Genomic DNA, 27,307 nt, shown 5'->3' with positions numbered 1-27,307 from the left:
CTGAGCTTTTCTGGGATTTTGGAGAGCACTGGCTAGTCAGCAGTCACTTCAGCGGGCACTGCCCGCTGCAGATCTCAGCGCTGTGGGCCCACCGTCCTTAGCTCCGCCGTCTACCAGTGCCAGCTACCATTTGCACATATTTGGATTCAAGGAAAAGATATTTGGGTTTCCCCCCCCAAGGTTCAACCTGTCATTACTGTTGTGTCTACTTAGCACCACAGTATCTGGCATGCAATGGGCACTCATAGATCTATTCTAGGAGTCAGAAAGATGTCTTAGAATCTGTAGCAATCTGGGGTCGGTCCTCTTCTGAGAATTCTTTTAATATTCACGACTCTGCGGGGGTTAAAAGCACACCAGGGGTGGCCACCAGGAGGCTCCTAGAGCTAGAGCAATTCGGGCAAGACCATGGCGGCTACTTCCACTCTGGAGGGCTAGAAAGATTCATTCCCAAGTGCCATACGTTCCCATCTTGGAAATTCATTTATTCTTCTAGATCTCTAGCTCCATTCTTCTCCAAGCTTGTATTTCTAGAAATAAATTATAGCCTCCACACCTAGTCATCGGATGGCTCCTTTTTTGTGGCCCACTTAATTGCATGTGACTTTTCTGTGTGTTATTTTGCAAGGGTGATCAGAGTAAGTCATCTGGGGGAAACGTGGTTTGCCATGAATTGCAAGCAAGAAGCCCATCGAGAGCGAACACAGAGTTACAATTTGCCAGGGAGCCATTCTCAGACCCATCCCCACCCGCTGGGTTCTTTTTATTATATATTCTCAAATCCTGCGCGTGCTTCGTTTGCCGCACCTAACTGCGATTCGTCATGCCTTGTTTTCGAAATTCTGTTTCCATGACTCTTTCATTAGACTTTCAGCTCCACGGGATCAGGGGCCATGGCTGTGCCTCCACTTCCTCCCCAGCACTCGGCACAGTGCTCAGAACGTGAAGGTGTGCTCCCGGATCGCACACACGAGGGACGAACGTCCAGGCTGTTCGGGTGTCTGGGGCGACGGCCTTTACGAGCGGAGGGGACGGCCTCTCCCCTCAGCTCCCCCGACCCCGCGGCTCGAGCGCATGTCCTCTGCGAACCAGCTCGCAACTGCACGGGGACTGGCTTCTGATCTCGACTCGGAAGGTGAAAAAACGGAGACGCGACACAAACTTAATTTATAAATCAGTTTATTTACAGATTTTTATCTTTTCTTAAAGTACATTTCAGTTAACAAATCTATTTACACAGGTATACACGGGAACTCATCCCAGTTATTTTACAGATCATACTTACAAACCACACCCCAAGTCTTCTGTGCAAAGCTGCACCGGATGGGACTATTGGCTGAAAACGGCCTGATGAGCGGCTATTTACACATACACAGTAAACGGGTTTGTTTTTCATGTCTGCACAGTACAGTACACACACGGAGGCCAGGCCTCCCAGAGAACGCTTTGCAATGTGTTACCGAGAAGGCTTTGCAAAGTCCGGAAGGAAAAGCTATTAAACACAGACAGGTTAATTAAAATGACAGTACCTCCTTTACATCAGTTTACATTGTTTTCTTCACATTTTTATAATACAAAGATATTTTATTGAATTGCTGCACAACCAGTTCAAGATGATTTGTAAACATGTAAATTCCTACAATTTGCATTAAACATCATTGTAGTTTCTATCATTTGCTCTTTGAATTAATGTTTTCTTCACTAGTATTCTTAAGGTAGTAAAAGAAGATGTTAAGTTTGAACTTCTTGCAGAAAAGTTACGAGTCTCTAATGCTGTGCGAGGACACACTTTATTCAAGTATTGCAAAAAGCTAAGGCCACTTTTTTCAAGACAAGAAAGTGAACAAAATTGTTTTTATCAATAGGCCACAACACTCTTATGAGCATGAAATCTCTTCTGAAAGATAATTTCTCAGAGACCAGTAGTCACAGAAGGAATTTTCTTTTCTTTTGGGTAAAAGAAAAACCCATTACCTTCCTTATTAACTACTTCTGAGCTCTTCCCACTTTTCCCTAGAATAAAAATTCCTGTTTAGACCTGAAGAGGGAATCTATACCCTGTACTTGTTTAACCCAGAGGTCAGCACCCTGGGTAGCACAAATTATTTTGGACTCAGAACGAAATCTGAAGCCTCTATGTTGGTTTACTACTAAATTCTGATAGTGCTATTCTAAAAGATATTACTGCTGATGCAAAGATCTTTTTCTTAGAGGAATTATGAAGAAAGTGAAAGAGGATGGGAGCGTGGGGAGAAGGAACAAAGATTAGAAAGAGGGAGTATTTAGATTCTTGGTTAAGAGGCAGAGCTTGATTAAAAAGATCCCAGTATGGAACGAGTGGCTGGGGATCCACAGTCACCAGTCCTAATGCTAACACTAAACATCTTTTCAATTCTATCCAATAGTTAAAATAATAAGAAATCTGCTAATTATAGATTCCTCTGTTTGCTGCTACCAACCTACGGACGACCATTTCTAACAAGAAGTAAGACGGACTGACTGCTGCCTCTCGGCCAGAGCCCGGGATTCTGAAGACAGGAGACGGTGGGAGCATGCGGCGGGGGCCAATATGTGGTCCCAGCCATATCCTCACTACGGAACCCCAAGTCTGGAGAGCCGACTCCACACACTTAATTAAATCTTTTTTTTTTTTTTCCTTTTCTGGAATCATAATGTCATAAAGAGTAAAGATTAATCTTCTTATTAAAAACTGATTTAGGTCCAAATAATGAGAATGTAGAAAAACAACCTATATTCCTATTATATTATTTTCATATTCACTTATAAAAAATTTATAGCAGCTGTAAAGTTTCAGTATCATAAGGACAATGTAATCCTACAAACAGCCAGAGGGTGTAGACAAGATGTTTTTCTGTCTTCCAAATAACACGAACTAAAAAGAAAGGCCTTTGCTTTTCCCTGGCCAACGTGAAAACAACATCTCCACACTACTGGTTAATAACCCCAAGAAACCCTAGCTTCTCTTAGTCGATCTGCTCATTATGGCTACAAGACTAGAGCTCAACAGCAAAAGCCCAGAAGAAATGCTGGCAATGCATCAATCTGTGCATTTCCCGAGATCCAATCACCACATTTCAGTGCTTTCCTTATTCGTCAAGAGCTATCATACCAGTCATTGTGCAAAATGCAAATATTCCAATGATTATTTCGGTAAGTTTCTCATAATGACAAGATGAAACCAAGGAGGAATGGCAGTGTGCATAGTGAAACATCTGAGACGCAAAGGCAGGTTGGGAGGAAAGTTGCAGAAATGAACGAACGTGCACACTTAAAGATTATACCATCTTTGGGGTTTTTCTAACATATTTTGAAGCTATAACATTCCAGGATATTTGCAAAAATGAATCCAGTGGATGGATGTCTTATTATATCATGCTTCTAATCAGGACCTTCAATATTAAGGCATTTACATTCACGCCTAAGATTTTCCACATTCTTCTAGATTACTTGAAGAAGGACAGGACTGATTAAGAGAAACCAGTCAAGAAGGCAGGGTACTGAGGTCCCAGAGAGCATCACATATGCTCTAATGTAGCAGCTGGAGTCTCTGTATTTGTTTTTAGGTAATAGTTGTGAGAAATAATGATGCAAGAGAGGCAGAACTGAATTTTACAGTGTCTTGAAATATCTTATTCCATTCCTGCTACAGCAGGTGATCTTGGAAAAGCTCATCTTCTTTTCACGGAATTAAACTGCCTTCTTCGATATGTGTATGGGTTTGTTAAAACCGTAGATTTCCTGTGCAAAAGACTAAGAACCACAGAAGCTTCAAGACGGAAGTTTTACTATTACAAGAATCCTTCACTTCTGAATAGGGACACACATTTTCAACTTAATAATTTATCTCAGAATAAATTTTAAAATGTTCCATAGCGTAGAACAAGCACACAAACAATAGACAATATCTTTTTGTCTTTGGTGCACACACTCATTTCCTAAATCATTCAAGTAACAGCGTCTCTGACTTCTTGGGGAGAGATGGGAGTTGAAAGTTTGAAGGCCAAAATGAATTATTTCCACTTCTGCCATGCCTGGATGCCTGAGATGGTCCTGAGGATCTGTGACTCTAGGAGCAGCTGGTAGAGGTTCAGAAGGAGTAAGAAAAGTGCAGGGAGAGAAGAAGGGGTAGAAGAACCAGCCCTGCATCTGTCCTTTGGGTCCAGTCTTCAGTGGGGGGCATTCTTTGTTCTCATGCCCACACAGAGAAAACTAAAAATAATGCAAAGGTTTAAATTCTTTAGATGGTCCTCAGAAAGCAAGGCTACCATTGATTTCTGTTAACTCGACAGTCCACTTGGTGCTTCTCAACTGCAATAATGGAAGAAAATGGTCTTCAAAAAGAACTGAAATGAATTCCAGAATGTGAAATAGGCACACGTTCTTAGACTTGCCTATTTGGAAGTGGTGAGGGGTTTAATACTGTTTGGAGACTATAATGTCCATTTATGACTTTCATGGTGTAGACCAGGGTTACTTTTCAAAAAATGGTAGGACGCAGAATTCTATATACCTCTCCTGCCCGACTTCAGACTCAACGAAGTGTTAGCCTCGTCTCAGCTAAGAGGTAAGTCTGGTGTTTTCAGCCCGCATCTGAGACCCAGTAGGGGTGGTAACAAGAGGTGGAGGATTATACTGTGTGTCAACGTCAGGAGTGCAGCCCTGCCCACCGAAAATCACCAACTAATCCAGCAGACAGTCTCTAAAGGCAAAGGCTGTCCTACCAGATACACCGCATTGTCCCATGAACTCCGAACCAGCAGTCTTTAAGGAAAGGTAACAAGTCCAGAAGCACTCTTGCTATGATGGAGATGGGGTGTGTATCAGGAGGCAGAAAGGCCCAGGACTCATGTTAGCACTCAGTGTTCGGTTTATTTGCAAGATGTCACACAAGTAGCATTCTCCCCTGTTTCTCAGTGATCTGATTCAGAACATCAATAGTATCTCTGATCAAGGTCTCAAAGATCCCGTCGGCTAGCTGCATCTTCACACACAACTCATCCTCGTCATAGTTCACCCACTGTGCCTCCTCCTCATGGAGCTCCTGGACCTAGGATTTAGAGAACAGGAAGGTTAGAAAATGACTGTCATATAAAAGCTAGGAAACTGACTGTATTGATATGATCATTGTATATTCATATTAATCATATTTCCATCCCATTCCCATGAGAATACAGCCCAAGGCAATCAGAGAAAAAGGTAGTTTATATGATTATCACTACCCCTTTTAAAATTGCAAGAAGTTTGAAAAGACTCAACGGATGAATAAAAGTGGCTTCAAATCTGTCAAAATGGAATCTGACAATATTCCAGCATTTTATAGATATTAAGGTTTACAAGTATTTTTGTCTATGACAATATAGGCGAACATGTGTAAAGATTTAAGGGGGAGAGAAGCATGTAAATTATTAGATATATGGATTTACAAATATAAAATGCATATATCCAAAGAAAACACTGAATGTGATTCTAGAGTATTATAAATAAATGAATGAAGTTTAAATATTCATTATAGTATTTTAAAAATACATTGTATATTTATGATTTTATTTGTCCAAGATTTTTTGCTTGTTTATAATTTCTAAAGACTGCTCGTAAAAACACATAAGAGATGTATAGAACACAATGAGACTGTGTGTGGCACAGAGGCCAGGAGCAGAAAGTGGATTGTGAACCCCGATCTAGTGAGGAATTCAGTGAAGCCAAACTGCAGCAACAGAGGGTCTCTAACCAGAAGTCTAACTTGGCAAAAAAGCCACGTGACCACAAATGTCGGGCTTGCCCTGATCATAGTCTCATCTTGAAAAAGGTAGAGGAAGCAAAGACGGGAACAGTACTCTGCTTCCTGTTAGGAGTAAATGAGAAAACTCTTGGAGGAGAGAGAGAGAGCCCATGGCCCTGGGGTCTGAGAGCAGGAGAAGGAAGAACAGCCTTGTTCGACAGATGCCCCTGGCCAGGGATGACAAATACATGACACGGTGGTTGCCTCATGCTCTCTGGTGGAGGGGGGGTGTTTGAAGGATTTGCCAAACAGCCATTTCCTTTGTTCCCTAATTTATGATCCATGAACAGATAAGCCACCAAAAAGGGCTCCATGGCCAAGTAACGTTTCAGAAAACCCGACCTGGGAGGTTCACCTTGTACATCAGCTTATTAAATAGAAGTCCACCAGTAAAGAAACTTGTTTAATTCAGAGTTTCTATATTTATTTGATCAAAGAATTATTCCGTATGGCTGTGTAAGGAATGTTATTAACCTACCGAGGAACTGGTGATGCTCTCCTGAAGGATGCTGTAAGCAACAGCCTAATGCCACACTTCTCACACTTCTCAGTTTTGAGGGAGAACCGTGTTCTGGGAAAGCTAACAGGGTTGTCCCCCAAAGCTTTACTATCCCCATGAATTTTGTCCAAAGTTGCCCGGCTTTCCTTTTTAGAGGTTTTCTCTGCCTTTAACATTAAACCTTTTCTTTGAGCAAATTCCTCCCCACTGACAAGATTCAGGAAGCACAGTCCTGCCGAAATCGGTGGTGGTCTCACAGGAGCATACAGGCTTGGGACAAGATCCGCGGTCTCGGCGTGCAGACGATGGGCCTCACTATGCCGTGTGAGGTTTAGCAAAAGCTTTGCTCCTCCTCAGAGCAAGAAACGCTTTTCTCTCAGCTGGTAAGGACCAACATCATGCTTTCCGTATTGCTTTGGCTGTCCAAAAGCATAAAGCCCAACTTCGAACTGTAAATGTAGCAATCAAAGGTTTCTCACGGCCTGCAGATCTGCCTCCATTTTCTTCCGTTCTGGGTCCTGGAGCCTCTTCTGTCTTATTACACATTTCCCTTGCTCTTACCCATGTATCATACATGTATGGTAAGTTAATATATAGTATATAAATACATTACATTAAAAAGTCCAATTTTAGACTAATGTAATTTTAGTCTAATGTAATTACATTAAAAAGTCTAACTTCATTTTCTTTTATTTTGACGGTATGAGGCTGGGTAGGAAAGAGCAATGTGGGAAACTAAACGTGGCCAGATTTCAGCAAGCATAGGACAGGGTCTTCCACCATATCCTTGCAGACAGGATGGGGAAACAGAAACAAGTCAGTGAAATGGATTTGTGCTTTTTTGATTAAAGGACAAAATTACCACCAAGCTGCAAGGAAGTTTCTGCCTGAAAGACTCAGGAGCTTTTTCCTCTGTGCTCCCAATCCATCTTGCTGGTATTTCATTATTTGGCAAAACTGTACTCTCTGTTTCCCAGTGACAAGGACAGGGCAAATAGAGTGTGTTAAATATCTGGCACATGGATTTTTTTAGTGAGCGCTAAAAAGCTGTCTTTGGCTGTATCCAGTTCATCATTTTTGGCCATGACTTGGATGAATTTTAGAAGTAATGCAACGTTGAGAAAGAGAACTATGTTGGAAGAACGCACTCAAAAATGTATTGGTATTTTGGACATTGGGGAGGGTATGTGCTATGGTGATTGCTGTGAAGTGTGTAAACCTGGCGACTTACAGACCTGTACCCCTGGGACTAATAATACATTATATGTTTATAAAAAAATAAAAAAAAATTTAAAAAATGTATTGGTAGCTTGAAACAAAGGGCCAAATTTAACAAGATGATGGAAGAAAAGAATAAGGTCCTGTACTTGGGCCCCCCAAATAACTACAAAAGCCCTCTGGTTTTGAGGTTTTCCCAAGTTTTTCTGAGTCTCATGAGACTCATTTAGTCAAAAAACAAATGTGGTTGTAGGTTGCATTAATGGAAAAAAAGAGGAGGCTGTATGACTGCGCTAATAAATCAACAGATGAAATATCACATGGTTAATTCTGAGCATGGTATCTAAAGGGGGACACTGAAAAAAGTAAAGTTGGAAATGTTGAAGGAACTTAAAAATACTATCAGACAAGAGCACAGAATACCAACATTTAACAGGGAAGGAAGGACGTAGGTAGAAGAACATGGGAGCTGCCTCAAAGGCATACAGAAAGAATTAAAATTCTTTCTGTATAAAACCCCAGAGCTGTGGAATTAAGTTCCAATTAGTTATATGAAAACCTTTTTAGGCTTACTGTGAGAAAGAACTTTCCAACAGTAAGCAGAAACTCAAGAGCTATCTACCTCGCACCTTATCAGATCTTAGGCTGTACAGGAGAGTCAGCCATTAGCTGGATGTTTTCACTCCCGGATTTGTCCTTTAAGTGCAATTCTACCTACAGGAGAGAGGTTTTCCAAGGCTACTGTGTATAAAGGATATACAAAAGTTGGTCTAACTTCTTGTCATTCATTCCATACATACATACTTTGAGGATGCATGGCTAAGAATAGTTTGACATGGGACGCCTGGGTGGCTCAGTGGGTTAGGCCGCTGCCTTCAGCTCAGGTCATGATCTCAGGTTCCTGGGATCGAGTCCCGCATCGGGCTCTCTGCTCAGCAGGAGGCCTGCTTCCCTCTCTCTCTCTGCCTGCCTCTCCATCTACTTGTGATTTCTCTCTGTCAAATAGATACATAAAATCTTAAAAAAAAAAAAAAAAAAAGAATAGTTTGACATATTCTTAGCTCACCTAAGTTACAAACTCATCGATGTCCTTGTGAAGTGGTAACGGGACAGGGAGTGGGAACTGGAGCTGAAGGAAAGATTTCTTTTTTTGGCTAATGGAGGCCTTTCTGCCCAAAAAACATTCTTTATATTTTACTCACCTCAAATAATGCCACAGATACATGGATAGTTAGACTGATTAGGGACCTTCCCGGTCTGAGCAAGGACAGCTCAATTACACACTTCCTTTCTCTCTCTCTGTTTTTAAGTAGGCTCCGTGCCCCATGTGGAGCCCAGTGTAGGGCCTGAACTCACCACCCCGAGATCAAGACCTGAGCTGGAATTGAGTCCCTAAATTATTCTGCATGTTCATTCGGAGGAAGCAACTGTGTTTCACGAAACGCTGAACACAGAAGTCTATCGCGTCACAAGTGCTGAGGTTCCGTCGGAGGGCACCCGCCCACGGTGCAGACACGGCCCGCGCTGCCGCAGGAACGCCGCTCCCGCAGCCCCTCCGCGCTCCTCTGCATCATCCCATTATCTCTAGCGAATTTTTCCTATCAGCATATTTCTTTCAAGCTACAAGACCCCTACCTTGTCACCATGACCCCCTCCATCTTTCACTTTGCCAAAAAAAAACGCCTTTGAAATATCCACTTTTGCTCTCACTAATCTCTCATTCCCTCTTGAAAGCTACTGAAACCCAGCGTTGACCTCACACATCCCAGATTACTCACATTAATGTTAAGATCAGTCAAGACCTACGTACTGCTAAATGCCACGGCAAATCCTCAGTTCTTATTTTACCTGACCAGTTAGCTAGAGCCCATGCAGTTAATTCCTCCTTCCTCCTGGAAACGCTTTCACCTGGCTTCCAAGACCCCACACTCTCCTTTCTTCTACCTCACTGGCTGCTCCTTTCTTGTCTCCTTTGTTGGTTCCTCCTCATCTTCTGAATGTCTGAAACACTGGAGTGTGACAGGAATCAGCTGCTGGACCTCCTCTCTAGTAGTTTGTACTCTCTTGGCCACGTGGCTTTGACTGCCCCTTCATGTCCATCATCCCCAAATTCCCATCTCCAGCCCAGGTCTCTGGCCTGAGCTCCAGACTCACACATCCAACTGCCTACTTGCTGTCTCCACTTGGGTGTTTATCAGACAGCTCAACTTTAGTATGTTCAAAACAGAACTCTTGATTTTCCTTTCCAACCTGTTCCTCTGAGTCGTTCTCAAATCAGCAAATGGCAATTCTATCCTTCCAGTTGCCCCCACCAAACCAACGGAGTTGTTCTTACTACCTTTCTTTCTTTTTTTCAAAGATTTTATTTATTTGACAGTGATCACAAGTAGGCAGAGAGGCAGGCAGGGGTGGCAGGGAAAGCAGGCTCCCGGCTGAGCAGAGAGCCTGATTCTGGACTCGATCCCAGGACCCTAAGACCATGACCCGACCTGAAGGCAGAGGCTTAACCCACTGAGCCACCCAGGCGCCCGTCTTACTACCTTCCTGTCTCTTACATGCCACATTCAATTTATCAGCAGTTCCGTTCTATTTTGAAAATATGTCGAGAATCTGACCACTTCTCACCACTTCAATACCACCAAACTGGTTCTGGCCACTATCACTTGCCTGGATTATTACAATATCCCACTGGTCTCCTTGCCCCCACCTCTGCTACCATTCCTTCAGCCTATTCTCAACACAGCAGCCACAGAGATCCTGTTAAATGTACGTCACATCACGTCACTCTTCCGCTCAATCATTAAATGTCTGCCAGTCTTATTCAGGGTAAAACCTATAGTCTTTACAAGGGCCTCTTAGACCCTACATGATCTGGCCCTCTGTGCACGTGTGCACGCGCGCGCGCACACACACACACACCCCAATACCTCTGAAATATCATCTCCTACTATTTCTGACCCCCCACTCTGCTCCATACCCAGTGACTTTCCCCCAGTGATCACGGCCCTATTTATCGTTCCCAGAATGTTCTTCCCCTAGATGAGTGCTTGGCTCACTTTGTTTCCCTCCGTCCTTTAAACAAGTGTCATCTTCTCAGCAAGACCTCCCCCAGCCATCCTACCTAAAACTGCCACCCCCAATATTCCCTTATTGCCTCTATATATTTAACTTATTTTATGCATCTGTCTCCCTCAGTACAACGAAAGCTCCTTGCATTTTGTCTGCTTTGTTTCACTCGTGTATTCCCAGTGCCCAGAGTATCACACTTGGCACACAGCAGATGTTTAAGAAATAACCAACTGTATTAATCTGAACTGGCCACAGGGGCTCCTGGAATCCTTTTCAATAATACTTTAACAGGCAAATATGTGAAGAGTTTCCTCTAGTTCTTTCTTAACTGCTGTGAAGCACAGTATTTATGCATACACACATCAGAGTGCCTTTTCCAATTAAACTGTTTTTACATGATTTAATTCTGTGCTAATAATCTTTTCTTTTATCACACAGGATTGCATGTTCATGAACCAGCGAGATGAAAGAAAATACTGGAATTGGTTAGATAATTGTACCAAAAAAACTTGACAATATGGCTGACATATTATATGACCTAATATAGAAAGATGGAGCCACAACATTCTGGGATTTAAATCTACTAATATTGTTTGGTTCTTTAGGTGGAAGTGACAGTGTCTCCTTGTTCTGAATCAAAGTGCTTTTATTAAGAATGCTAGACCAGGCACAAGTGGCAGATTTTTACAGGGCATGTACATTTTTAATAAAAAAGATGGACTTTTCACAACTTAAACCCATTATCTTCATAGTTAGCACCAAGTCAAATTTCTGACCCAAGTTCTAACTGACATAATTTAGACTCTGGCTGTTTGCATGCAGGGAGTACAATACCTAGTACTTTTAAGAGCTTCCTATATGCCACTTAGGACACAGAGTACCTCATTTGGTTGTTACAACAACTCTCTGAGGCTGCCACGCTACAGATGGGGAGACTGAGACAGAGGAGACTGAGACTTACCTAAAGTCACATTGTTAATAAGTGGTAGAGACAAGTTTGGAACCTTACAAGAAGTCTGATTCCACAGATCTTGCTCTTAACTGCTAAGCCATATAGAAGAACAATAAAACCCATCAATTTTAAAAGAAAAGATGGCTTCATTTTACCTATAGTATTGGGCTGACCAAAATATTAACCTCTGTCTTCTCCTGCTCTTTTAAATTATATCCAAATATTACTTAGAAATAAAATTTGAAAAACTCCTATAGTACATTGAAACAAACCACCACCACCAGCACCGGCAGCAAAGAGTAGAGTAAGATAATGCAAAAAACCTCTTATATAAACACAGAAATACTGGATAAAATAGAACAAAAAATATTGGTAATGCATAAAGCAATCTTGAGAAAAGAGGAAAATCTTAAGTACTGGGACAAACAGGAATTTCAAAAAGCAGCAATTGTTACATCTACTTAGTGGAGCAATTAAGAGTGATGAAAGAGAGAACAAGGCCAAAGGTATGTCCAGAAAAGTGCCACAAGGAACTGGAGACTTGGGGAGAGGAAACATTCTAAGAGACAATAGCTGAGAATTTTCCAGAATTCAGTAAAGATATGAATCCACAGATTTAATAAGCACAGTGAGTCCAAAGCAGGAAAAAAAGAAATCCACATCTAGACATATCCAGAGAAACTGTAAAATGAACACACAAGAATCTTCCAACAGAAACCAAGAAGAAATGACAGATTCCCCGTAAAGGACTGTTGGCAGATTTCTCAAGACCAACAACAGATGTCAGATTAATAAAAAAGTACCTTCAAATTGCTGAAGTAAAAGAACTATCATCCTAGAATTCAATATTTATGTAAACTGTAATCCAAGAGTAAGAGCGGAAATAAAGCATTTGCAGACAAAGACCTTACATTAAGTAAGTGAGATTAATGAACTAATTCCAAGTATGTACTTAGGAAGACAGAAACTGGACTAAATTAAAGAGGGGGATGCAGAAACCGGTTTCTGTCCTGTTTTCGAATTGTGAAATATTTCATGATTAAACACGCAAAAGAGTGCCTGTTTCGACAGCACATATACTAAACATGCGAGAGATTTAGAATAGCCAATAAACAGGTAAAAAATTAACCATGTTAATGACACAATTAGAGCAGAATGAGCTCATTCTTTTGGTAAAGATTTGAAAATCAGTAAACAGTACTGGCAAAGGCGAGAACCTCCACTCTTGTATCGTGCTAGTGAGTATGTATAATCGGTACAACCCTTTTGGAGAAGAATTTGACCACACATACAAAAGCCTTAATATTCTGCATATACTTTTAATCAGCAATTCTATTTCTAGGAGTTTATCTTAAGGAAATCATTGGAAATAAGTACAAAGATCTCATGCTGCAAGGTGTTTATTACAACACTGTTTAAAAGAGCAAAAAAAATTATTGACTGGTTAAATAATGGTACAATCATTCAATGGATTACTGTATTTCTAGGAAAATAAACTGGTATAAAGTTATTAAAAGTGATATAAAATAGAGGACCACTTAGTGACAAGATAAAAAAAAAATGTTCATTTTATTAAGAAAAAAGAATCAGATCACAAAAAAGAGATGATCTCATTTGTTTAAAAAAAATTTTTGTCTAAATAAGACCATACATCACAATATTAAAAGTTATCTAGATGGTGAGATTATCATGATTTTCTTTTGATTTATCAGTATTTTCTAAATTTTCTAAAATGATCTTGATTATTTTATAATAAACATGATTCTTCTTTTGTACTAAGGGAAGAATTTTTGGTTCACATGTTATAAAATATTGTTGTTTTGAGGGGTGCCTTGGTGGCACAGTTGGTTAAGCAGCTGGCTCATGGTTTCTGCTCGGGTCCGATCCTGAGATCCAGCCCTGCACAGGCTCAGCACTCCACACGGAGTCTGCTTAAGTTTCTCTCTCCCTCTGCTTCTGGCCCTCCTCCCATGCTGGCATGTGCGATGTGTGCTCTCTCTCTCTCTCTCTCTCTAAAATAAATAAATCTTTTAAAAGAACTGTTGTTTTGAATCTCAATCTCTCTGAAGTGCAAAAACATCAAGATCTCCAAATGTGAGGTTGGCTGAGTCTAACTGTGGGAGGGAAGTTTATTTAGTATTTCTTAATAATTAACTCAAGGAGCTAACAGTACCATTTAGCTGCATATTAAGAAGAGTGGGGGAAAAACTCTTGAAACAAGTTACATAGGCCTGGTTCTCTCTGTAGGAAGGTGACAAGTATTTTATGACCAGCAAAGGAGATATTCACGTAATATATGTGTTCCTATTTCCCAACTCCGAAATCTCTTGAATTGTTATATACAGATGTTACCCTCACCCAAGCTATAATAATCTTATACAATAAAAAGTAATTTTTTTTGAGAATTTTCTGAGAACTGCTGGAGAGACAGATGTTACTTTTTAAGTGACCCTATCTGGCACCGTTGGAAGCCTCTGCCGTCCAAAGACAGTATACTGTTTGGTACATCTAACACAGAGCCACAAACCAATTTGTTTACTGTTCACTTGTGAGATACATTACTTGTCACTTCTGATTAATAATTCAAGTTAGAAGATGCCTCCATATTGCTCCTCCCACTCCAGTGTATTTAATCCTTTCACTATTAAGATGACATTTCTATAACCATGTGAAGGCAAAGCTGTCTATAACTAGCTAGAGGCCATGTGTAGTAGGGCCTTATTCTCCGTGTCATTTTCAACTGGCACACAATGCTAGTTTCCTCATTTACTTTGACACATACTCAAAAGAAACTTAGCTACGAAGGTCTGCTTTAAAAAACAGCCACCTTCGCCATATAAGCTATATCTAGCTTATATATTATATAATTATATACATACATAATTATATAGAGAGAATATTCTATATTCTATATATATTCTATATAATATATATCTAGCTGGTCTGTTTTCCACCACACACTTAGTTCTTTTGAAGCATCTCCTTGGAGAGGTAGAGATATAGATATAGACATAGATACATTTTTAAGATTTATTTTTAAGATTGATTTATTTTTATTTGGGGGGATGGGCAGAGGGAAAGGGAAAGAGAGAATCACAAGCCATTTCCCCACCGAGCAGTGAGCCTGACACGGGGCTCGATCCCACAACTCTGGTCAGAGTTCATGGTCAGATCATGACCTGAGCTGCAATCAAGAGTCAAATACTTAACCCAGGCGCCCCACTCTCCCAGCATTTTTAAAACTGGAAATCTGATCTTGTAATTTTTCTTTCTTAAACTCCTTGTTTTTACAATAAGATCCAAAATCCATAACATGGCTTACAAAGCACTGAAGAATACAGACTCTACCTCTCCAGTTTTATCTCCTGTCACCTCCAACCACTAACATTTCAGCTCAAACCATGCTCCTCCTCATTTCAGGGCTTGGCGAATGTGGTTTGCTCCCCCTGAACTGTTCTTCTATCTTAGAATTCAGGTGATGCTTATTCATCTTGAAGATCTCAGATCAAATGTCCTCAGGGAAGCCTGCCTTGACCATCCTCATTAGATCAGTTTCCTTGGTTTATGCTTTTACAACAGCTCCCATTCCTCTATTTTTATCTTTTAATTTAGAATTACACACGTGTGTAAATTATGTATCAATGGCTAGTTTCTGGCAGCAAAAAGCCATGAAGGTAGGCTCTACTCCTGGCTTGCTTACTACTGTCACATCAGTCCTTCAGCACAGTTCTCCACTCAAATGTGTACACTGAGATATAGAGGATGTGATCAGTTTAACTGATAGAAGGAAAATGAATGTTTCTTTTTTTTTTTTTTTTTTAAGATTTTATTTATTTATTTGACAGAGAGAGACCAACAAGAGAGGGAACACAAGCAGGGGGAGTAGGAGAGGGGGAAGCAGGGTCCTGGGATCATGACCTCAGCTGAAGGCAGAAGCTTAACAACCGACCCACCCAGGCACCCCTCTCTTTCTTTCTTTTTTTCTTTTAAGATTTTATTTATTAATTTGACAGAGAGAGAGACATAATGAGAGAGGGAACACAAGCAGGGGGAAATGGGAGAGGGAGAAGCAGGCTTCCTGCTGAGCAGGGAGACTGATGTAGGGCTCAATCCCAGGACCCTGGGATCATGACCTGAGCCGAAGGCAAGACACTTAACAACTGCGCCCTAAATGAATGTTTCTTCACATAGTTTTTTCATCTTTTTTTTTTTTTAAAGATTTTATTTATTTGAGGGGCACCTGGGTGGTTCAGTTGGTGTCTGCCTTTGGCTCAGGTCATGATCTCAGGGTCCTGGGATCAAGCCCCAGGTCCGGTCTGTGCCCAGCAGGGAGTCTGCTTCTCCCTCTCCTTGTGCCCCTCCCCCACCCACCACTTGTGCTCTTTCTCAAGTAAATAAAATCTTTTTTTTTTTTTTTAAGAATTTATTTATCTATTTATTTGAATGACAGACAGAGCAGTAGCAGGGGAGGGGGCAGACAGAGAAGGGCAAGCTGACTCCCCACTGAGCGGGGAGCCCCAGGCGAGGCTAACTTTAGGATCCTGAGCTTATGACGTGAGCCAAAGGCAGACACTTAACTAACTGAGCCACCCAGGTGCCCCTGATATGCTTTCTTAATTACTAAAGAAGTGCTGGAAGTAAAATTATGGAAATTAACCACAACTCAAACTTTAAGCCACTGTTGAAATAGGAGAACAAGTTTCTATTCTTGAGACCCAAGGATCTACAAAGAACTAGTTGGTTAAAATCTTGGCTCTCATTTGCTGGACAAGTCATTTAATATCTTTGAGTCTAAACTTCCTCATTTATAAAACAGAATAACAGGAGTCCTCATATAATTATTATGTTTTATAGTTTGCCACTCTTTTCATGCATGAAAAAAGCCTGAAAAGGAATGGCAAGCTATAAAACACTGAATAAATGTTTACCTAGTGTAGCTGTTACTGAGCAAATGGAAGCAATGGGAAGGCATATACTTGGGGAAAACGAGTTAATTTAAGTATTACACCCATTTTCATTACATGAATATAAATATACACAAGACAGAAAGTCCAGAATGAAAATGTTCGGAGATAAAACCTGAATGAAGTAATGAGTTTCCTAAAGTTTGCAATTAGTTAATGTTCTTTTATGGAAGAAAGACTTTTCTTCCTTTCCTTTTTCTTTCTATTTTGTTTGACACACAGTTTTCTTTTCTTTTTCTTTTTTAAAGGCTGAGCATGGAGCCTAATGCAGGGCTTGAATTTACAACCCTGAGATTAAGACCTGAGTTGAGATCAAGAGTCAGGTGCTTAACACACCAAGCCAAAACACCTTGATAAACATTTTTCTAATGCTAAAAAAATATATCTCAAAATGGAATAAATATTATCCAGCTAACATTCTGGATAATAACGATGACAAAATGGTAACAACTAATATTTATTGAATTATATACAGGGAACTCTTCTATACATCCATTTAATCCTCTTAATAATTGTACTGGTAGATTGCAGACAGGGAAATGAGACATAAAGAGGTTAGACAATTTGTCCAAGATTACGCACCAGGTAGGTGGCAGAAAAGGGATTTAAACTCAGGCAATCTGGACCCAGAATCTACACTGGTATCTTTTTATTGAGAGAAGGTAAATGAGAAAGAGAGGGAGAGAGAATTTGAAGCGACTTCACACTGAGCACAGAGCCTGACACTGGGCTCGACCCCACAACTGCGAGGCCATGACCTGAGCAGAAAAACCTAGAGTTGGACGCTTAACCTACTTAGCTACCCAGGTGCCCCCTTCCCTTTCTTCTTAGACTCTAAATACATCTTGATTTTAGAAGAGATAATAAAAATAAAAATATTTCAGTTATATGCACTGACCAGGATATGATCCACTCGATCTCTTTTCTTTCTTCCAAATTTCATCATTTTCTGCCAATCTGTTTTGTGGTTTGGCTCCTTTTTAAGACTAAACAACTTGAGTACTTCTGTGGCTATGAAGTTCTGTGAAAATAAGAGGACGGAATGAAACACAAACAACCAAGTTCCTGGGAATTAGTGCTGATAATGGAGATGTATGCTAAGAATATGACATTTATAATAAAAAAATCACAACAAATTCTTCCATTTACTGTTCCACTTAGCATTTTGAAGACAAGAGCATTCCAAATGCTCATACTTTATCCACTTAAAGAATTTTTGTTTTTACACAACACACAAAAGTAAAACTCACTGATGAATCTGCAAAGAAAAATCACTTTAGAGTCCTCTCTACCCAAGAACCCACCATCAGCTAACTTCAAGCTGGCAAAACTACTAAAGGAAGCATAAACTAAATCTCTGCACCTGAAAAAATCGCAAATAAATGTTGGAAACAATGCCATGTGAGCAAAGTACAGGCTTTGGCTAGGACAGTTCATTTTGAAGCACCATGACTGAGTATGTTGAATTAAAAAAATACTAATCAACACTTCAGTACACCAGCGTTTTGAAAAAGCTCCCCAGGAGGTTCTGATACTCTATTTCTCAAAGTTGAAAATAATTTTAAAGTCTTTTTTTTTTTAATGAATCAAATTAATCTTTGAAAACTTTTTTTGGGGGGGGTACTACTTATTTCAATTTAAGCTAGGGTCAGCAAACTTCGGTAAAGGGCCAGACTATAAAAATTTTAGGCTTTGTGGGCCATGTAGTCCCTGTCACAACTACTTAACCCTGCTGTTCTAGCAGGAAGGCAGCCATAGACAATATTGAAACAACTGGGTGTGGCTGTGGTCCAATAAAACGTCATTTATCGAAACAGGTGGTAGGCTGCACTTGGTCTGTGGGCCATAGCTTGCCGAACTTCGATGTAAGCATACGTTGCATCTCATAAACATCTGTTGATGTTCTATGTGTACAAAATATTTTCAAAAGCTCTCTATAGTTAATACTGTATTGTATATTCGAAAATTGCTGTAAGAGCAGATCTTAAAATTTTTCATCACACAAAGAAATTTGAAACAATATGTGATGATGGATGTTAGCTAGACTTGTTATGGTGACCTTTCCATAACAGATACAAATATCAAATCACTACATTGTACAGCTGTATAACATGATGTTATACGTTAATTATATTTGAATAAAAAAAAGACTAAACTGCTTAGGCAATGCTTCCACACTATATATCAGAATATTGTGTATGTTCTTTACTGTATTTTTTAAAAAATATTTTTATTTTTATTTATTTGACAGACAGAGATCACAAGTAGGCAGACAGGCAGGCAGAGAGAGGTGAGGGGGAGAAGCAGGCTCCCTGCTGAGCAGAGAGCCTGATGCGGGGCTCGACCCCAGGACCCTGGGATCATGACCTGAGCTGAAGGCAGAGGCTTTAACCCACTGAGCCACCCAGGCGCCCCTACTGTATTTTAATAGACCACATACACTCCTCAATGACTAAGAAAATCCAGCAGTAAGATGACTACAGGGAACCCCTGAACAACATGGGTTTGAACTGTGTGGGTCCATGTATACATGGATTTTTTTCAGTGAATACATCAACAGTACCATAAATGTATTTTCTCTTCCTTAAGACTTTCTTAATAACATTTCTTTTCCCTAGCTTACTTTATTTTAAGAATACAGTATATAATATATATACAAAATATGTGTTAACTATGTTATTGGTAAGCTTTCTGGTAGGCTATTCTGGTAGCTAAAGATTTTCAGTTGAGTAGGGGGTTGGAATCCCTAACCACCGACGATGTTCAAGGATCAACTATAGTTGGAGGTATGCTAGCTATAGGGAAAATGAGCTTTCCGTGATCAAATGAAGTCTGGAAAACACAACTCCAGAGCCTTGCTACTCAGAGTGGTTCTAGGGTCAACAGAATTCGCATCACTCAGGAGCCTGTTAAAAACATAGAATCTTGGGATGCCTGGGTGGATCAGTTGGTTGGATGACTACCTTCGGCTCAGGTCATGATCCTGGAGTCCCGGGATCGAGTCCCGCATCGGGCTCCCAGCTCTATGGGGAGTCTGCTTCTCCCTCTGACCTTCTCCTTGCTCATGCTCTCTCTCACTGTCTCAAAAAATAAATAAAATCTTTAATAATAAAATAAATAAAAATCTTTAAAAAAAAAAAAAACATAGAATCTTGGGTCCTACTCCAGACCTGCTGAGTAAGAATCCTCATTTTAACAAAATCCCCAGATGAGTCATATTCACATTACCATTTGAGAGGCACTGAACTGGAAATATAACCTTTGATATATTAAAGAAACATGTGAACAGGCAGAGATTTCTACCAATGAGACTCTAAAGTCTTGTTGGGAGTCACTGTAACTTCAGGGCTTAATCTTTTCAGGGACATCTTAGAAACAAATACTATATTTTATATATCATATTACTATCCCACATATTTAAAAGCCACATTACTAATACGAAACCTCCAAAATCAAAGATGAAAAGGTTAACATCTGTCTAGGGCTGGCATGTTTGATATATGACAAGTTTTCAGGTATATTCCTAGAATACCTATCTCTAAATTGCCAAAAACTTTACCTAAAACTCCAATGAATCACAATAAGTTATCTATTTCCTAATTTTTTCTTAAGTATTATAAACTATGTGTATATAGGAAATGACTGTTCAAATTACGCTTTGCAAAATCCTGAGGATTCAAGATTCCCTCTCCCCCATCCCTCCACTGCTTATGGATTCAATGAATCAACAAACATTTATTTAATACCTCCTATGCAACAGGCCTTGAGGACAGAGGGCGAATAATACAAAAGGGTACCTCCTTTTTATGGCATTTATAAATCTGCATAAATGAAGAGCAAGTCAAACAAAGGAGATACTTTCTAGTTGGCAGTTTACCTTGATTTCATCAAGGTTATTTGGGTTTTTCACTCGTCGGAAATAACTGGAGTTGATCCTACATGGCTTCATCCAGACAGGCTGATTTAAGTTGGGATCCTCTGCAAATATTTCCTCAAAAATCTCTTTTGTTAAGTCAAAAACCGCCTTGGTAGAGAAAAATAAAACAAATCAAAATGGCTAAGAATCCAAATTTCAGACAATGGAGATAAATTTAAAAATTAAAATTATCCTTCCACGTTACATACCTGTTTGTAGACCCTTTTACTAGTGCTTTCTAAATCTAGACCCTTACTGGCACAGCCAAGCAGTTTTGTAGGAATGCTAATGCTATGAAGATCATGACCTAATTCTTTCCATTTCCAGAGTTCTTCTGCTGCATTATGTACAAGAATTTCTACTTCCTCTGTAGTATGTGGGACTGCCAATAGTGTTTCACATGGTTTCTGGGGAGCTCTTTTAGGTTCTGCCATTAAAGGTACAATTGTTTCTTCTGCCTTATTTTTGGGGATCTTGTGAGAAGAGCTCAAACCAAAGTCTTCATCAAACCAGTCTTGATCATCTAACACGCTCAGGAACTCCCGGCTGATCTCAAGTTCGGCAAGTCTCTTCGCAAGTTCTTCCTGCCCACTGGCACCAAATACTGGACTCTCCTACAGAAATGGAACCATTCAAATAGAGCACCATTTAGTGACCTCAGATCACTCATTTGGGTTTGTTTTTTTTTAAAAAGATAAACCGAATATATTATTTATATTTTATTATTTCCCTATAAGCAAAACATTATGGTGACTACTAATCAACAATTTAAGAAAAAAATATCCTATATCCCATAATTGTGCTTACATAAGATAAACTGAAATTTATAAAATGTTTATTGATTGCTTTTTTCTTTTTGAATCATCATTTTGTTTCTGAGGGACTCTTTTGTCTGTGGGGTATGGAAATCTTATAGGAAATTTCTCACCTTTTGTGATTATCTGGCTCAAGTTACTCAAAATCATTACTTTTGTTCAACTGTCCATGGGCAACCTAAGTAAGCTGACGGTCTGAGTATATGTCATAGTGGATATATTTCAGTTTTACCAGAATCAACATCACAACTGGTAATATCCACAGGGTAACTGAGCAGCTACGCAGACAAATAATTTCATAGACAAAAAAGGAACTGGATTGAGAACCACTAGGAAGCTCCATGGAATAAATCTCTTCAGTGAATCTGAAAGGGACTCTAACCTGTGGAGAGCACCTGAGGGTCACCAATCCAGCGTAAAGCTGCTAGTGTTTGTGACAACCCTATAGTGACCACCCATGACATAACAGAGGACAATTATACTTCAGACAGAAAAACAGCAACAAGGCCTTTAAGAACTAGTACATGATTTTTATCTAATAAACAGCACATCACAAAAAAAACTATCAGTAGCTACAGAATTAAAATGCGCTACAAAGATAAAGTCAATTGACATTCTGTCTAGATAAAATACTTACAGGTCTGGGGCATATATCTGGTGAAGAAATCTCTTCTTTTTCATCTTCCAATTCAGACCTTAAGAAGCAAGCTGGATCACTTGATGACTGCTCCTCAAGATTTGGGGATAGGGCTTGGGGTGGTACTTTCTTTTGATCATCGTCAAGAAGCTCCTGATTGCTAAGCTGGATTTTCTCATTCCTAGCTTTTTTGATTTCTTGTAGTTGACTGACCGTGTCCTTCACAAAGACTGTTAGTAAACTGTCTGTCAGTAAACTGACTTTTTCTAGCTGTTGCTTTGACTTTTCCCCCTCACTTTGTGATGACCTCAGCTGGGCTTCCAATTGGTTCTTTTCTCTCGTTAAAAGATCCAGAAGCGGAGTAGAAAGCTTTTCTGACACCTCGGGATATAGGTTCTCTTCCTTTTCTGTAAACTGCTGTTGCTTCTTGCACTCTTCAGAGAAATTACTATCTAAAATATCACCTTCTACAGCAATGGAAACCTTTTCTGTGGCAGGAGAAACAAGGTCTTTGTTTTCCTTTGAGCAGATCGGTGAATCCACCAAAGACTGCTGGTGAACATGGGTTTCAAGTACCCCAGAAATGTCCTGAATGTTTTCTGTTTCTATTTTAAGGCTTCTATCAAGTGAGGCTTCTATATCATGCATATTAGGTAGAGAGTTCTCATCAAAATACTTAGCTGCTTCCTTTTCTCTATCAGACTTTGAATCCACTCTATCTTTCTGTTCGTGATTACAGTACTGATACTGTCCATCTGAGTAAGACTCTTCATCTTCATTTATGTCTACATAGTCCTCAAAGTTTTCTGGAATGTGAGATATTTTTTGAGGAGGAGCAAAAATACCATGTTTCTCTTTGCACACAAAGTATACAATGCCGTCATACGTTCCATTGTTATTTCCTTCAGCTTTATCCAACTCCACTCCAGCCCAAAATCCTTTAGCAAAACTAGTCACACCTTTGAATCGAAGAGTTCCTGGCTGAACATTGCCAATCAACACCCTATCACCAATGTGGAAATTATGTAACTCATCTGCCACAGAAACTGAAATGAAGGAAGGGGATTCCATAACTCCCTGCTCATGCTCTACATCACCGCGCTCCTTGCTTTTCATAAGCTCAGTAGGGGACTGGAGTTCCAACAGCCTCTCTGAGTGGATACTGCTATGAACAGAAAGGCTTTTCTCACTGAGGCACTCACTGATTTCATCATCACTGCCAAAGCTAATGGCTCTACTTGTAGAGTTCCCAGTTGGCTGTGATTTGTCTCTGCAAAACTGAGAGTCTTTCCTGAGTGACAACAAAGATGACACCTGGAAGTCATCTTTGTATAATTCAGCTGAAATGTCTTTCTTAAAAGAAGACACTTCAAAATCTTCAGAGTATGATATTTCTTTAGGAGCAAAAAGATGTTCTAACAAAGACAAGTCCCTTTCCTTTATATTCTTTTGCTCCGGAATGTCTTTTTCTGATTGGATGTTTGGACTATGATCCGTATCTAGGTCTGACTCTTTCTCTTTCAACTCCTTTCTATGAAGATTTTCAATGGCTAATCTAACTAAGTCTTTCTGAACATTTACAGAATCTAAAGGAAGATCTTTCCTTGAAAGAATTTCAGATGAATCTCCGTGTTCCAGGTCTAGTTTCAGTAAGACATCAGACTTCCCGGATTGTTTCGAACAGGCATCTTCAATCACACTCGCCTCCAGTTTTGTATAGTCTACTTCTTGTATTTCTGATTTTTGACTAGAGTCTTCTTGGGCATCTGACACATCCAGAATTCTATTAGGGACATTCAATTCTTTGAGAAGAGGTAATGAAGGTACATTTTCTAGAGAATCTCCAGATTCTGCTCTGGTTCTCCTTGATGATCTAAGAATTGGAGATGAAGTATGAAAATGCTCTTCTGTCTGTCTATCCAATTCAATCACTCTCTTTGCATATGCAGATAAAGACCTTTCTGATACCGATCTCTCAGAACCTGCCAATGCAGCATCTTAAAGGAAAAGAAAAAAATCATTATCAAAATGATTTAATTATAATCTTTCAACGTCTAGAACCAAAGGCTAAATAAAAGCCAAATCTTGATGAGGAAAAAATTCTGGTTAATAACTATCATCTGTTTTGGTTACTATAAAAGTAAATTTTTCCTTTAAGAGAACATATTGTACCAACAATAACCAGAACATTTAGAATGACTGAAAATTTAAAGTTTGAAATAATTTCTTAAAAATATTAACTTATAAACTGAAGAAAAATGGCTCTAAGTTTATGAAGACACTGATTTGCACGATCATCCTGAAGTCAAACAAAATGATGATTCAAAAAGAAAAAAGCAAAACCAGAATTGTACGATGGATATTACATACATATTTCATATAGAAAAACAATGAAGGAAGGACAAATATATTTCTATATATACTTCGAGAAGAATGGATTTTCCTGGAGACTTCAACTAAGCTCTCAGATGTAAAAAAAAACACAAGAAAAAAGAAAACTATTTCTGCAAATACAGCATTTTTAAATAAAGATTTATTTATGTGGGGAGAAGAGCGATAGCGAGAGAGAGAAAACTCAAGTTGGGGGAGGGGCAGAGAGAGAGAGAGAAAATCCTTAATCAGACTCCCTGCTGAGCACACAGCCCAATGTGGAGCTCAATCCCAGGCACCCCAAAAATAGCATTTTAAGAGCTAAAATTGCAGAAGAAAAAAAAAAAGATGTGATGAGCTAACAAACCAAGAATTACAAGTTTTTAATTCAAATCTCTATTTTGTCATTGCCTGTAAGTAGGCTTTTTTATGCATCAGTTTTATTTTCTCATTGAATTGTACTTTATTTTCAGTAATTCTTACCTTTCTTTCGATTAAGTTGAAAAAAATATATATGACCACTTAACTCTGAACAACAGTATAGGCTAAAAAATATATACTCAGTTATAAAATCTGATTAATGCTGCCAATGATACACTTATCCATTTTAGATTAATGTCTTCATGCTTCACTTTTTATCACAAATCTGGGACAACAAAGACTTATTCACAAAATTTATATATAATGAATAAATCACTTTAAGATACCAAAGTAACTTAAAACTTCAATAATTATTATGTTTAAGAAATTTATTTTTCAATCCAAAAGCTGTAGAGGTAGAGTTGTGTAGGCACTTGGATAAATCCTTAGTCTACGTAGACAAAGCACAATTATTTTTTCTAATTACATACCAATGTGTTCAGCAATGGACTCCAATGATCCTCTGGAGCGTTCTGACTCTGTTAGTGATTTCCAGTTCTTTGCTGTTTCAGATCTGAAACAGAAAATTAACGAGTAGAAATAAATGTACCGCTGATACTATAATAACTGGTAACAAAAAGCAGTCAAGTCTTAGACAACAATTTCTCCTTCACAGGAGGCGCCCTGCTCCGTCACTTTCATTAAGCCTGTTTCTGGCCCTTATCACTCTGACTAGATAATCCTGCTTCTTTCAGTGAGACAGAGACCACCAGCATGAACTTTCTTACTGCCAAACTTCCCACCTACAAATATATCTATATTCCTAGCCTTTCTTCCCATCTGCAAGAAAGAAAAAGGGATGTCTTTCACCCTTATTCAAAGCTGATTATTTGAATCTCTTTCTTCCTAAAATCTCACACAGTTCCACAGTCTCAATAATGGTACTCCTCAATTATACACATTCTCTTTCCTATAATCTTTGGCCCTTCAACCTGGAGATTTTTCCCCCTTAGCTTATAAGGATGCTATGAGTCTCAAAATTTTGACCCTCAATTCTTCATTCTTCCACATCCTGCTGTTGTCTTCTCTTACTCTATAAGTTAACAGGAAGAGCTAGCTACCTTCTTCATTTTCTTGCTTTCTCTTTATTTGTGAAGTCACAGTATTTGCCTTCTACTTCTGTCTCTTTTATAAAGCCTTTAAATGCTATTTTATCATGTTTAGTACTTGGATCCCTCTTATTTTCTCTGAATGTATATATTCTTTGGGTGATATTGTTATATTTGTGGTTTCAACCACCATCTTTAGCTGACCATCCCCATATATCTCACCCTGATATCTTTTCTGGATAATTTCCCTCAGGTGAACTATGGGCACCTCACAATTAGTATTCTAAAACCAAAATCATAAGCTTCCCACAAAAGAACATCTGATTTTTCCATTTATGTTAATGGAACTTTGACCCAACCAACTGCTTAAGAGAAAACCTGGGAGTCATTCTACATTTCTCCTGCTTCACTATCTAGCACTTTAATTAGTCAAGTCTACTTCTTAAATGTTTCTTAAGAAATTTTAAGAATTCTTTTTTTTTCTTTTTTTTTAAAGTAAACTCTACCCCTAATGTGGGGCTCAAACTTGCAAACCTGAGATGAAGAGTTGCATGCTCTACTCTCTGAGCCAGCCAAACGCCCCCCACTTCTTAAATATTTCTAAATTTATCTCCTATCTCTGTTCTTATAACCACTTTTTATTTGAGGCCTGGCTTAGACTCCTGTTCTCCTTGCTTCTAAGCTTACTCTTTCCTATCTTTCCTTCACAGAGTAGTTACAGTCAGAAAGATCTCTCTGTGTGACTACATCATTCTCTTGTTAAAAATCCTCCAACAGCCTAGTTAATAAAACTATAAAGCATGTAATAGCATATTATGTAGAAATCTAAAAATAAGATTTACAGTTTATAATATAATGGAAAAAAATAAAATCTAAGCATAAGACATATTGTTGACGTTTGCAATTTTCAGGTAGTTGGGTATATAATTTAAACTTTTCTTCTTTTTACTGCTTCTCTCAGTATTCTAATAATAACAAATAATAATAATAGTAACTAATACATAGTGTTAATTTATGCTAAGCTCTGTTCTAAGTTAAGTCTTTTAACTCTCATAACAAGTTAATTAGTCATGTTATTATAGGGATATAAATCCCTCTTAAAAAAACCCAAAGCACAGACAGATTAAGTAACTTGCCTGACAAAACTAAATAGCTAGCTGGTATTGGAACCAGGATTCAAACTCGGGTAATGTGAAATTAATGATATTGAGTCTACATTACTTCTGTAACAGACAAAAAAATCCCTAGACATTTTCTTTAAAAACCTTCAAAGTCTTCACCTCTTCAGAAAAGTGCAGTAGAAATTACTAAGAACGAGTGAGTTCAAGGTCTCAGAGTTTGGTTTCTTTTTTTCCAGTCTCTTCTAGCTTTAGCAACATCTGAATACGCTCAATTTCTATGATATGCCAAATTCCTTACTGCTTTTGGTCATTCATGCAAGCCTTTCTCTCTGAGATGCCCCAATCTGTCAGTCCCCACTGACTGTCTACCCCCAGTCACTGTTTAAAATTTATTTTAAATATTGCAACCTGACTTTTTAAATGCACGATCTTATGTACTCGAGCGTCACTACTTAATCTCTTCTGTATTTGCATTAA

The 27,307-nt window shown here is 39.0% G+C and overlaps 1 protein-coding gene across 5 annotated transcripts in view; it reads right to left on the bottom strand.

Annotated features, from left to right (window-relative positions):
* Window positions 1–1,162: 1,162 nt before the first annotated feature.
* CEP350 (centrosomal protein 350) overlaps window positions 1,163–27,307 on the bottom strand; it is a 156,935-nt gene continuing 130,790 nt past the window's right edge. For all 5 annotated transcript variants that reach the window (XM_044267212.1, XM_044267214.1, XM_044267216.1 and 2 more), the window contains 6 exons: window positions 25,092–25,174; window positions 21,871–23,867; window positions 20,628–21,032; window positions 20,380–20,526; window positions 17,401–17,523; window positions 1,163–5,068 (listed from right to left, as the gene is read on the bottom strand). In XM_044267212.1, the coding sequence (XP_044123147.1) occupies window positions 4,904–5,068; window positions 17,401–17,523; window positions 20,380–20,526; window positions 20,628–21,032; window positions 21,871–23,867; window positions 25,092–25,174 (2,920 nt within the window). In that variant the 3' untranslated portion in view covers window positions 1,163–4,903. The remainder of the gene's footprint in view (window positions 5,069–17,400; window positions 17,524–20,379; window positions 20,527–20,627; window positions 21,033–21,870; window positions 23,868–25,091; window positions 25,175–27,307) is intronic.

The sequence above is a fragment of the Neovison vison genome, chromosome 10 (genome assembly GCF_020171115.1).
Source record: "Neovison vison isolate M4711 chromosome 10, ASM_NN_V1, whole genome shotgun sequence".
In the NCBI taxonomy this organism is placed as follows: Eukaryota; Metazoa; Chordata; class Mammalia; order Carnivora; family Mustelidae; genus Neogale; species Neogale vison.
The sequence above is the reverse complement of the archived record's forward strand: the minus strand, read 5'-3'. Positions and strand labels throughout refer to the sequence as shown.